At 46.6% G+C, this 14,432-nt stretch overlaps 1 protein-coding gene across 4 annotated transcripts in view; it reads left to right on the forward strand.

Annotated features, from left to right (window-relative positions):
• Window positions 1-14,432, forward strand: part of LOC126278963 (homeotic protein female sterile) — a 764,432-nt gene that overhangs the window by 323,717 nt on the left and 426,283 nt on the right. For all 4 annotated transcript variants that reach the window (XM_049979249.1, XM_049979251.1, XM_049979253.1 and 1 more), the window contains one exon: window positions 4,068-4,448. In XM_049979249.1, coding sequence (XP_049835206.1) covers window positions 4,068-4,448 — 381 coding nt within the window. The remainder of the gene's footprint in view (window positions 1-4,067; window positions 4,449-14,432) is intronic.

Raw genomic sequence — 14,432 nt, forward strand, 5'->3', positions numbered from 1 at the left:
TATTGGCTGCATTTGTTGCTATAGGTACACTTTTCTTCATAAGTAAGAGAGACTGTTCGATAAATTTTTCACAGCATGCAAACCATACTTGCAGGTGCCTGAAACTCTAGAATCTATTTAATTTATGAAAAAATGAATGAGCTGTTACGTTTTATGCTTTATGTTTAGACAAAAATCAAATTTTGTAGTTAATTATCTCTATTTCTACCATAGTTTTTAGTAGATTTGGAAAATTCTAGAGTTTCATACACCTGCAAGTACGGTTTGTATGCTGTGCAAAATTCATCAAAGAATCTCTCTTACTTCTGAAGAAAAATGTACCTATAGCAACAAGTGCAGCCAGTAGTAAGTGAAAAAAATGATGAAATTTCACATGTAAAAAAAATTATTTTGTTATGTTTTTGAACTTCCACTGTTATGACTGTGAATCCTGAATCCTTCCTGGTCATGCTGACAAAGTTTTATGAATTTATTTGTGAAATTATAGACAGTGCAAATTAAAATCTCCTGTGGTGCCTCTCCTGCTCCAAGTAGGCCTGTTTGACGTCCTACGCCCCCTTAACGGGTTTGGTGATTATTTTGAATGAAACCATTCCATGGCCCCGTTTTGGCGGGTGTTTGGTTTTCATTTGACTGCCCCTTGTAGTAATAGATGGCAAATCATCGAGTAAAATTGAAGTGATATCAGGTGTTCCCCAGGGAAGCGTCCTGGGATCTCTACTGTTCCTGATCTATATAAATGACCTGGGTGACAATCTGAGCAGTTCTCTTAGGCTGTTCGCAGATGATGCCGTAATTTATCGTCTAGTAAGGTCATCCAAAGACCAGTATGAGTTGCATAGCGATTTAGAAAAGATTGCTGTATGGTGTGGCAGGTGGCAGTTGACACTAAATAAAGAAAAGTGTGAGGTGATCCACATGAGTTCCAAAAGGATTCCGTTGGAATTCGATTACTCGATAAATAGTACAATTCTCAAGGCTGTCAATTCAACTAAGTACCTGGGTGTTAAAATTACGAATAACTTCAGTTGGAAAGACCACATAGATAATATTGTGGGAAAGGCGAGCCAAAGGTTGCGTTTCATTGGCAGGACACTTAGAAGATGCAACAAGTCCACTAAAGAGACAGGATACACTACACTCGTTCGTCCTGTTAGAATATTGCTGCTCGGTGTGGGATCCTTACCAGGTGGGATTGACGGAGGACATGGAAAGGGTGCAAAAAAGGGCAGCTCCTTTTGTATTACCACGTAATAGGGGACAGAGTGTGGCTGGGTTGGAACGGAAGTCATTAAAGGAAAGACGTTTTTCGTCGCGACGAGATCTATTTACGAAATTTCAGTCAAAACTTTCTCTTCCGAATGCGAAAATATTTTGTTGAGCCCAACTTACAAAGGTAGGAATGATCAACAAAATGAAATAAGAGAAATCAGAGCTGGAACAGAAAGGTATAGATGTTCGTTTTTCCCGCGCGCTGTTCGGGAGTGGAATGGTAGAGGGACAGTATGATTGTGGTTCGATGAACACTCTGCCAAGCACTTAAATGTGAATTGCAGAGTAATCATTTAGATGCAGATGTAGGTACGCATGCTTGAGAGCGAGTTGACTGACCCCTCAGCGGTTCCCGCGCCATGTGGGGCAACACTGGAAAAGCCTCGGGGCTTAGGCTTCCTCTTACTTTCGGAATGACTTACCGTTCCGTACACTTTTCGAAACACAGTATAACTCGGCGTTTTTCACATTAACAAACCTAGGCAGTAGTTCAAATGGTTCAAATGGCTCTGATCACTATGGGACTTAACTTCTGAGGTTATGAGTCCCCTAGAACTTTTTTTTAAAAAAAATATCTTTATTCATTTATTGTATTATACATGATAACCCACTACCTAACTACATTAGTGGGTCCTAATAATGATACAGGTATGGCAGCTTTTTTTGTTTTACACTAACTACACTACACTACAGGTGATTTTACTATTATTAGTACTATTACTTGACCGCTATGGGGTTCTAAAACTACTTAATCTAAGGACTTAAAGCTACCTGCAGCGTTACAAGTGTGCCAGTGCTACTATAAATCTAGTATGTTGGCCGGGCCCACCGAGCTAACCCCAGTGGGCATCCCTCTGGCACTGGGCTGGCCCTCAAGTTGGTTTCGCTGCAGTCTATTCTAGAGTGTTATCCTATCTTCTACTTCTATTCTAATATTTACATAGGTCATAGTCGGTGTGTGGTTCAATCCGGTGTTTTTGTACCCCCCCCCCCCCTCCCTCCTAGTCCAGGGCAAGGCGAATTCCAGCCGTGAGACGACTGGCCATGTCCTTACCCGGCGGTACAGGAGGGGTGTCCCCTAGAACTTAGAACTACTTAAACCTAAGTAACCTAAGGACATCACACACATCCATGCCCGAGGCAGGAACCGAACCTGCGACCGTAACGGTCGCGCGGTTCCAGACAGTAGTGCCTTGAACCGCCCGGCCACCACGGTCGGCTTAGGCAGCGGTGAAACAACTGATGACAAATACGGGGGCTATCCACAAAGTACATTACGTTTTCGTTTGTGTCCGTTAGGGGCGGGGCTAGCGCGGCCATCTTGGTGTCATTGCATTCCGCCGCTCAGTCGGCATCCTGCCGTGCTAGTGAGAGGTTCGTGCTTTACTCCGTTGAGTTACTGTGACAGTTTGAAATGTCAGCGTTAATTGAAAATGCCGCGAAGTGTGAAGTGCGTGCTGTAATAAGGTTTCTGACTGCAGAAAACCGTACACCCATAGAAATACATCGGCAGCTTTGTGAAGTGTTGGGGGACAACACAATCACTGAAGGTGGAGTGTGTCAGTGGGTCATAAAATTTAGAAATGGCCGAACTAACGTTCACGACGAAGAGCGAAGTCGAAGACCCAGCATAGTGACTGCCGAACTTGTCGAAAAAGTCGATGCCGCGGTCCGTGAAAACCGTAATTTCACGATAACGGAACTCTCTATGAGTTTTCCACAAGTTTCACGAAGTTCGTTGCACGATATCATTACCGAAAAGCTTGGTTAGCACAAGTTTTGTGCAAGATGGATACCAAAAATCTTGGCAGAGATTTACAAAAATCAGCGAATGGCTGCAGAGTTAACGTTTTTGGACGGTTACGAGAAAGATGGCGACTCATTACTCGATCGCACCGTTACTGGTGTCGAAACAAGGGTTAAGCATGTGAACTGCGAGACAAAATTGCAGTTAATGCAGTGGGGGCACACAAATTCCCCCGAAAAACCCAAGAAATGCATGCAGACAATGTCGGCAAGGAAGGTGATGGCGACTGTCTTTTGGGACAGGAAAGGTGTGATTTTTGTGGATTTTCTGGAAAGAGGCACTACAATAAACTGTCAAAGGTATTGCCAAACTCTGCACAACCTCATTAGAGCAATACAAAACAAGCGCAGGGGAATGTTGGGCTCAAAGATCTTGCTGATTCACAACGCCCGGCCTCATACGGCAAATGCCACTCGTGAAGTTCTCGAATCTTTTAAGTAGGTGTTGTTTCCTCATTCGCCGTACAGTCTCTACCTGGCACCGAGCGACTTCCACTTATTCCCAGCAATGAAGAAGTGATTGGCTATGCAGCGTTTTGATGACGACGCACATCTTCGAGAAGAGGTAACCACGTGGTTGAAGGCGCAGGCGGCCGAATTTTACGACGAAGGAATTTCCAAGCTCGTCCATGGCTACGATAAGTGCCTTAATTTAAATGGCAACTATGTAGAAAAGTAGTATTTAAGTGTGGCTTTCATCTGTATAGAATTAAAAAAATTTCCAATACTTTATTTATTTTTAATTCCAAAACGTAATGTACTTTGTGGATAGCCCTCGTACCTTAACACATGATGGATCGAGCCCCACACTTTTGTTGGCTCTGCTGTTTGGCAGTTAAACCACTGAACCATTGAACCCAGTTGACAACCCTACTGGCTGGCGATCCAGACCCCATTCGTCGTCAGCTTGAGGGGCAGACTCGATCCAGGTCTGGCCCGCCTTCCTCGGCTGTTCTCCACGACAGTGCGTGACGACGGCGCCGTTGCAGGTGACGCACCAGGCGGCGCCGCACGTGCTGCTGGCGACGGACTGCTCGCCGGGCGGCGGCGGCGGGTCGAGCTCGTCGTCGGACGACGAGGTGCAGGGCCTGCTGGCGGCCATGTCGACGCCGGTGCGCTTCCGCACGTGGCCGCCGCTGGACGCGCACAAGCCGGGCCGCTCGCTGTCGCCGCCGCCCAAGCTGTTCCACTACGCGGCCTCCGCCGACGCCGCCCCCGCGCCCGCCTGCGGCCTCGCCCCCGCCGCCTCCGCCTCCTCCGCCTCCGCCGCAGCCGCCGCCGCGGACGCCTCGCCGCGCAAGAGGCACCGCCACACGCCGCGCGCCTCGCACATCCAGCGGCCCTGCCTCGACTTCGAGAAGATGCAGCAGGTACCCACTGTACTCCGCATACTCGTCTCACTTACACAATTTTGTTAAACATTTTTGGAATACAGTGATCAATATATTATTGTATTTTAACTGAAGTTCAGTCTCGATCACAATACTTATGTCTCAATAACATAGGTGACCGGTTTCGGTTATATTTATACAACCATCTTCAGACCCTTGGCTTCTTGGAGCACGGTAGGCGGAGAGCTCTCCACAGCTGCTACGAAGTCAACTGATAAGTTGAGCTCCGCCTACCATCCTCCAAGGAAGCCATGGCTTTGAAGATGGTTATATAAATATAACCGAAACCGGTCACCTATTTTATTGACATAATCAAGACTGAACTTTAGTTAAAATATAATCGTCTCACTTACTATTTGACCGTCTCCTGAATGGGAAGTTTGTCGCAATGAACCTAATGTAGCTCAGAAAAAGCTTTAAACCTTGGTGGCCGAGAGTGAGGCCCACCTCGACAAACTTACTTCGTCTCAAATTTTACATCGGTTTACGAAAAGTGTTCGGAAATGATTAACAGTAGTAGTTTTTTGTACCTTATTTATGACTAAACATGAGCCAATATACATGGAATCACTCAGTCTACGAGGCATACACAGAATATACACTCTTGGAAATGGAAAAAAGAACACATGGCACCGGTGTGTCAGACCCACCATACTTGCTCCGGACACTGCGAGAGGGCTGTACAAGCAATGATCACTCGCACGGCACAGCGGACACACCAGGAACCGCGATGTTGGCCGTCGAATGGCGCTAGTTGCGCAGCATTTGTGCACCGCCGCCGTCAGTGTCAGCCAGTTTGCCGTGGCATACGGGGCTCCATCGCAGTCTTTAACACTGGTAGCATGCCGCGACAGCGTGGACGTGAACCGTATGTGCAGTTGACGGACTTTGAGCGAGGGCGTATAGTGGGCATGCGGGAGGCCGGGTGGACGTACCGCCGAATTGCTCTACACGTGGGGCCTGAGGTCTCCACAGTACATCGATGTTGTCGCCAGTGGTCGGCGAAAAGGTGCACGTGCCCGTCGACCTGGGACCAGACCGCAGCGACGCACGGATGCACGCCAAGACCGTAGGATCCTACGCAGTGCCGTAGGGGACCGCACCGCCGCTTACCAGCAAATTAGGGACACTGTTGCTCCTGGGGTATCGGCGAGGACCATTCGCAACCGTCTCCATGAAGCTGGGCTACGGTCCCGCACACCGTTAGGCCGTCTTCCGCTCACGCCCCAACATCGTGCAGCCCGCCTCCAGTGGTGTCGCGACAGGCGTGAATGGAGGGACGAATGGAGACGTGTCGTCTTCAGCGATGAGAGTCGCTTCTGCCTTGGTGCCAATGATGGTCGTATGCGTGTTTGGCGCCGTGCAGGTGAGCGCCACAATCAGGACTGCATACGACCGAGGCACACAGGGCCAACACCCGGCATCATGGTGTCGGGAGCGGTCTCCTACACTGGCCGTACACCTCTGGTGATCGTCGAGGGGACGCTGAATAGTGCACGGTACATCCAAACCGTCATCGAACCCATCGTTCTACCATTCCTAGACCGGCAAGGGAACTTGCTGTTCCAACAGGACAGTGCACGTCCGCATGTATCCCGTGCCACCCAACGTGCTCTAGAAGGTGTAAGTCAACTACCCTGGCCAGCAAGATCTCCGGATCTGTCCCCCATTGAGCATGTTTGTGACTGGATGAAGCGTCGTCTCACGCGGTCTGCACGTCCAGCACGAACGCTGGTCCAACTGAGGCGCCAGGTGGAAATGGCATGGCAAGCCGTTCCACAGGACTACATCCAGCATCTCTACGATCGTCTCCATGGGAGAATAGCAGCCTGCATTGGTGCGAAAGGTGGATATACACTGTACTAGTGCCGACATTGTGCATGCTCTGTTGCCTGTGTCTATGTGCCTGTGTCCGTTGGTGGGGAGGCGATACAGATCGCCGTACCGTAGGTGCAACCACAACGGAGGGGTATCTGTTGAGAGGCCAGACTAACGTGTGGTTCCTGAAGAGGGGCAGACTAGTACAGGCCGACCTTGGGGAAGATCAGTTTGGATTCCGCAGAAATATTGGAACACGTGAGGCAATACTGACCTTACGACTTATCTTAGAAGAAAGATTAAGGAAAGGCAAACATACGTTTCTAGCATTTGTAGACTTACAGAAAGCTTTTGACAATGTTGAATTAAGTCGGGTGATTAGATTAGGAAACGAGACACGTAAAGTAGTAAATGAGTTCTGCTATTTGGGGAGCAAACTAACTGATGATGATCGAAGTAGAGAGGATATAAAATGTAGACCGGCGATAGCAAGGAAAGCGTTTCTGAAGAAGAGAAATTTGTTAACATCGAGTATAGATTTAAGTGTCAGGAAGTATTTGTATGGAGTTTAGCCATGTATGGAAGTGAAACATGGACGATAAATAGTTTGGACAAGAAGAGAATAGAAGCTTTCGAAATGTGGTGCTACAGAAGAATGTTGAAGATTAGATGGGTAGATCACAAAACTAATGAGGAGGTATTGAATAGAATTGGGGAGGAGTTTGGGGGACAACTTGACAAGAAGAAAGGACCGAATGGTAGGACATGTTATGAGGCGTCAAGGAATCACAGATTTAGCATTGGAGGGCAGCGTGGAGGGTAAAAATCGTAGAGGGAGACCAAGAGATGAATACACTAAGCAGATTCAGAGGGACGTAGGTTGCAGTAAGTACTGGGAGATGAAGAAGCTTGCACAGGATAGAGTAGCATGGAGAGCTCCATCAAACCAGTCTCAGGACTGAAGACTACAACAACATATACATATAAGGTGAGTCATCTAACGTTACCGCTGGATATAACCACATCAAATACTGACGAACCAATTCCACAGACCGAACGTGAGGAGAGGGGCTAGTGTAATTGTTTAATACAAACCATACAAAAATGCATGGATGTTCGTTTTTTTAAATGGAACCACGCTAGTTTTTTTAGCACATCTGAGCATATAAACAAATACGTAATCAGTGCCGTTTGTTGCATTGTAAAATGTTAATTACTTCCGGAGATATTGTAACCTAATGTTGACGCTTGAAACCTCCGACGTTCAGTTGCGTGTTGTAACAAACACGGGCCACGGTCGGCGAGCAGCATCTGCAGGGACATGTTTACGATGACGACCGTGTATACGAGTGTGGCTGTAGTGCACTGTTGTGGTTTGGTCTAGTTGTCGCAGTGTCCACATGTAGCGCTTGCTGCTATTGTTATTCTGCATTCGACTCCGCACGCAGACCAAGTGTAGTACACCGTGTTTCCAGACGTCTGTGATGGTGTAGTGTTGTAGGAACTGTGACCATGGTGTATTCGAACTCTGAAAAGTCGGAGATGATATTCATCTATGGCGAGTGTCGACGAAATGCAGCTGAAGCCTGCAGGGTGTATGCAGAACGGTACCCGGACAGAGAGCATCCAACGTGCCGCACTTTGCAAAACATCTACCGCCAGCTGTATGCAACAGGTACGGTCGTAGCACGCAAACAGGTCCGTAACAGGCCCGTCACAGGAGAAGCGGGTGCAGTTGGTGTGTTAGCTGCTGTTGCCATGAACCCACACATGAGTACACGGGAGCCGGCCGCGGTGGTCTCGCGGTTCTAGGCGCGCAGTCCAGAGCCGTGCGACTGCTACGGTCGCAGGTTCAAATCCTGCCTCGGGCATGGATTTGTGTGATGTCCTTAGGTTAGTTAGGTTTAAGTAGTTCTAAGTTCTAGGGGACTGATGACCACAGATGTTAAGTCCCATAGTGCTCAGAGCCATTTGAACCATTTTTTAGTACACGGGACATTGCGAGAGCCGGTGGACTGAGTCAAAGTAGTGTCATGCGCATACTGCATCGTCACCGCTTTCACCCGTTTCATGTGTCGCTACATTAGCAATTACATGGTGATGACTTTAATCATCGAGTGCAATTCTGTCAATGGGCATTAACAGAGAATGCGTTGCAGTTCTACCTGTTTACCGATGAAACGGGTTTCACAAACCACGGGGCAGTGAATCTACGGAACGTGCATTACTGGTCCGTGGACAATCCTCGCTGGCTCAGACAGGTAGAGCGAGTGCGACCGTGGCCTGTAAGTGTATCGTGCGGAATCATTGGCGATCACCTCATTGGTCCTCACTTCAATGCAGGGGCCCAAACAGCTGCAACATACATCTCGTTTCTACAGAATCATCTGCCAACGTTGCTCGAAAATGTCCCACTGGAAACGCGTCGACGTAAGTGGTATCAGCATGATGGTGCACCTGCACATTCCGCAATTAACACTAGGCTGTCCCTTGACAGGATGTTCGACGGGTGTTTCATAGGACGTGGTGGACGCATAAATTGGTCAGCCCGTTCTCCTGATCTTACATCTCTGGACTTCTTTCTGTGGGGTACGTTAAAGGAGGATGTGTACCGTGATGTGTCTACAACCCCAGAGGATATGAAACAACGTATTGTGGCAGCCTGCGGCTACATTACACCAGATGTACTGCGGCGTGTACGACATTCATTACGCCAGAGATTACAATTGTGTGCAGCAAATGTGGCCACCACATTGAACATCTATTGGCCTGACATGTCGGGACACACTCTATTCCACTCCGTAATTGAAAACGGAAACCACTTGTGTACGTGTACCTCACTTCTTATGGTAATGTACATGTGCGTCAGTGAAAAAGACCAATAAGAAGGTGTTAGCATGTGGACGTAATGTGCTGTTCCAGTCTCTTCTGTACCTAAGGTCCATCACCGTTCCCTTTGGATCCCTATGTAATTCGGTGCTCTCCGATACACACGATCGAACAGAGCGGAGGAATAGTACTCAAGCGTCACCTTTAGGTTACAATATCTCCGGATGTAATTAACATTTTACAATGCAACAAACGGCACTGATTACGTATTTGTTTATAGGTTCAGATGTGCTAACAAAACTAACGGGGTTCCATTTAAAAAACGTACATTTGTGTTAAAAAACATACTTCCGTGCATTTTTTATTGGTTTGTATTAACCCCTCTCCTCACGTTCGGTCTGTGGAATCGATTCGTCACCATTTGATGTGGTTTATGAAATATATCCAGCGGTAATGTTAGGTGACTCACCCTATATATATATATATATATATATACCGGGTGATCAAAAAGTCAGTATAAATTTGAAAAATGAATAAATCACGGAATAATGTAGATAGCGAGGTACAAATTGACCAACATGCTTGGAATGACATGGGGTTTTATTTGAACCAAAACATACATACGTTCAAAAAATGTCCGACAGATGGCGCTTCATCTGATCAGAATAGAAATAATTAGCATAACAAAGTTAGACAAAGCAAAGATGATGTTCTTTACAGGAAATGCTCAATATGTCCACCATCATTCTTCAACAATAGCTGTAGTTGAGGAATAATGTTGTGAACAGCACTGTAAATCATCTCCGGAGTTATGGTGAGACATTGGCGTCGAATTTTGTCTTTCAGCATACCTAGAGATGTCGGTCGATCGCGATACACTTGCGACTCCAGGTAACCCCAAAGTCAATAATCGCACAGACTGAGGTCTGGAAACCTGGGAGGCCAAGCATGACGAAAGCATGCTGAGCACACAATCATCACCAAACGCCGCCCGCAAGAGTTCTTTCACGCGTCTAGCAATATGTTTTTTTTTTCCTTCTAATTTAAATCCCATGTCATTCCAAGCATATGCGTGAATTTTTACCTCTCTATCTACATTATTCCGTGGTTTATTAAGTTTTCAAATGTATGCTGACTTTTTGATCACCCAGTACATGGAATTTCTCAGTCTACGAGGCATACTCAGAAAGTAAGGTATGTATATATGGCTTGGACTCGACTAATGTCTGCTGAAGTAGTGCTGTAGTGAATTGACACCATGAATGCTGGGCTGCAGGGCTGTCCATAAATCTGTAACAGTAAGAGGAGGTGGAGATCTGGTCCGAACAACACACTGCAAGACACTCCAGACATGCTCTGTAATGTTCATGGTTGGGATGTTTGGTGGCCAGCGGAAGTGTTTAAAATCAGAAAAGTGGTCCTGGTGCCACTCTAGCAATTCTGGACTTGTGGTGTCGCGTTGTCCTACTGAAATGTTCAATATGTCCGGCGGAATGCAAAGTGGACACGAATGGATGCAGGTGATCAGACAGGGTGCTTATGTACGTGTCACCTGTCAGAGTCGTATCTAGACGTGTCAGGGTCCGATATCACAAGCCTCCACCAGCTTCTACAGTCTCTTGCTGACATGCAGGCACCATCGATTCATGAGGTTGTCTCCATCCTCTCGATACAGTTCGAAACGAGACTCGTCCGACCAGGAAACTTGTTTCTAGTCATCAACCGCCCAATGTCGGCGTTGAGGGGCCCAGGAGAGGCATAAAGCTTTGTGTCGTCCAGTCATCAAGGGTACATGAGTGGGCCTTCGACTCAGAAAGCCCATATCGACTATGTTCCCTTGAGTGGTTCGTAAGCTGACACTTTTTGGTGGCCCAGCATTGAAATCTGCAGCAATTTGCGGAAAGGTTGCACTTCTGTTCACACTGAACGTTTCTCATCAGTCGTCGTTGGTCTCGTTCTTGTAGGCTCTGTTTCCGGCTGCAGCGATGTTGGATATCTGATGTTTTACCGGATTCCTGATATTCACGGTACACTCGTGAAATGGTCGTATGGGAAAATCCCCACTTTATCGCTACCTTGGAGATGCTGTGTCCCATCGCTCGTGCGCCGACTATCACATCACGTTCAAAGTCAGTGAAATCTAGATAACGTGCCACGCTAGCAGCAGTAACCGATCTGTGCCAGAAAAGTTTGTGGGACAAACGTTGCATGGGACAACGGGGGCCATGATGTGACTTTGGTTTTTGTTGCTACGTGGGGTCGTTTCAGAGATCTGAAGGTCAACTTTGTTTTCTGAAATGGGATGCTATAGGTTGGTACTTATTTTCTGATAGCGGCTATCGAGACGAATCCAGTGATATGTAACAGTAAGGTCTTTGAAGGTCAACGAAGGTAAAAAAAAAAGTGGCATGTACGTCCATTTACAGAAGGTGTTCGAAGTGATGACCAATGGTATCAATGCAGTGCTGCAATCTTCATGTCATGGATTGAGTGTTCATTCTTGATTTTCTGCTGTCGACGACAGACTTCAGCTCTTCTGTCCTTCTGAGCATGTATCAAATCCCGTGGAACGTTTCTCATATACTAATCGCCCACGAATGCAGAGTTGCGCGGCTATGGCTTGTCTGCCATTCCAGTCCATCGAAGGTTACGCGCCTATCAGCGGTAATCAATTGAGATACAACCTCAGTGTTCCCCGGAGAGCGCGATGCTGGCGGACGACCAGTGCTCGCGTTCTTGGGTGCACATTCCCTTTCACTAGCGAACCTAGCGATCCAGTTGTGAACAGTCTTATGTGCAGCTTCTTGCCCAAACACCGCAGTTAAACGTTTATGAATATGTGTTGTTTTGACTCCCTCCTTCCACAAAAACCGTGCCGTCCATCTTTATCCACGACACTCACCTTCCATCTTGTCCACAGCTTCCTCTACTTAACAACAAACAAGGGCTTTTCTTTCACTGCTCACAGTGCTCACAACTGACATCTAGTGTCTGCGGGATGTTCTAGTTGACCGCCCTACGAGACGACGTGCATGTCGTTCCTGCGGTATTTACTATAAAACAACGCTGTTGTAAATCCATGCCCAACGTCCCTCGTAATTTACAACAGTTTATATTAATGGTCTACTGCATAATGTTGGAGTCCCCGTGACGTTATTCGCTGAAGACTCTGTTGTCCATAGGAAGGTTGCGATGTCAGAACACTGTAGCAAAATGCAGGAAGACCTGAATAGGATTGACAATTTGGTGAAGGAACTGGAAGTTCACCCTAAACGAAAGTATTCGGTTAGTAAATAAGGTCGTGGCTTTCTCCATAAGTTTGATAAAAGAGATACACAAAAGATGGTTCAAATGGCTTTGAGCACTATGGGACTTAACATCTGAGGTCATCAGTTCCACAGATTTAGAACTACTTAAACCTAACTAACCTAAGGACATCACACACATCCATGCCCGAGGCGGTTCCGGACTGAAGCGCCTAGAGCCGCTGGGACACAGCGGCCGGCAGAGATACACATAAAAGAGATTTTAGTCATCAGTAATGTTTTCCCCTTCGTTATTTATAACAGTCTGCTATCACTAGGGTAACTTCCCGGTTCCTCGACTGTAGAAATGACGTGGTTTCGACGCGAAGAACTCGTCGAGCCATGTTCAGAGGTCATTTTCATCCGGAAAAGACGTTCCTTAAAGGTTTTTTGACACAGAGCGGAAAAGATCAAAATTTGGTGAATAAGGTGGATGTGGAGTGACTTCCCAACCCAGTTCCAGTATACTGTTTTCTTGTCAATCTAATAGAATGTTGTCGGACGCTATCGTGGTGTAACATCACTTCACGTAGTCTTTCTGGTCCTTGTTCTAGAAGTGTGTCTGAAAGACGTCTCAGTTGTTGACAGTGTCACTAGTAACGATACAGGATAGGAATGGTCGATTTTTGAACCTTCCCCACTGTATGCAAATTTCGCGCGATGTTGGAATGATCACATTTCATCATATTTGCCATTTCTCGAGTACACTGAAGTCAGGAATTGTGGATTAACGCGTTTAAACGATATTCCTGGACGTAGTGTGTCAGTAATGTCGAAACGAACTTCCTAAAAACGAGGAAATCATTTTCTTGCCGTGCTCTGTCCAGTGGAATTAACCTCCATACGTAGCGCAAATGTTCCTGGCTGCCTCCAATGCTGTCACGCGTCTATTGAACTCAAACAGAAGAAAATGTCAGAAATGTTTCGATTTCTCCACTTGGCAATCCATTTTATAGCGTCTGCGGTCTGCAAACGACCAAATGACAGAATTTGAACTCAAATAGCAACAGTAAACTATACATAAAAAATGAAAATCGATAAATAAACCTATAGCAACAGGAAGACCAAAATACGAATGCATGTATCTGCAGTGTGGTAAAGCAAGGTAAACTGCGAGAGCCTAATCATGTACTGGGCGCTTGTAGGGTGTCGTGTTATGTTGAATGATGACGTTAATGAGAGAAGGGAGATGGTGAAACCTGGTGCGACCTGTCAAACAGCAAGTAAGGGGCCGCCCAGCTCTGCGACCCCATCCTAAGGACGGATCACCATCAGTTTATGGGACGCTGTGGAGAGTTTTGGAATTTAATACAGGGCATTGTCATTAAGACCGGTGATCAGAAGCATTGCGCCACCACCCCTCCTCCCCCTAGCTGTCCAAGTACACACTCTCCTTTTTTTTTTTTTAGCACAGCAAGTGTCTGTATGTCGTAAACTCACCTCAAAAGCGGCCATAGTCTACGACGCGGATCGTTAAATTTAAATTCAGCCAACCGCCATACACCGCTATTGGCAACATGCGACTTAACAAGGCAGGCTGAGATTTAGGTGTACAGTGTGTAGTACCGTATTGTCCCCGTTTGTTGCTGGTGAAAAGTTACATCAAAGAGAAAGAATATTGTAGAATCATGGACAAAAAGTTAGGTGCACTACATAGCACGGCTATAGGGGAACTGTTGAAAAACATTGCAGCTGAATAAGTACCCGCAGAGATTCAAGGATGCTTTGACATAGACGTAAATGGCTGCCTGTGAAATAACAGGGACAATACGTACGGTGTGATTTATGATGATGGAATTCTTGTCGTTTGTTCGACTGCAAACATTGACGATAGCTAGCGAAATTGGTGTTTGATCTGAAGACAGCACAACATAGGAAGCAACAATGGAGCTGGACAAAGTAGTGGTTTATTTGGAACGCCAGGTGGAAACGATTTCGGACGAGACGCGTGCAGCACGCATGTGGACGACGTACGAATCTGACTCACAGGAAACTTACCGATTATTTCAGT

The sequence above is a fragment of the Schistocerca gregaria genome, chromosome 6 (genome assembly GCF_023897955.1).
Source record: "Schistocerca gregaria isolate iqSchGreg1 chromosome 6, iqSchGreg1.2, whole genome shotgun sequence".
Lineage (NCBI taxonomy): Eukaryota > Metazoa > Arthropoda > Insecta > Orthoptera > Acrididae > Schistocerca > Schistocerca gregaria.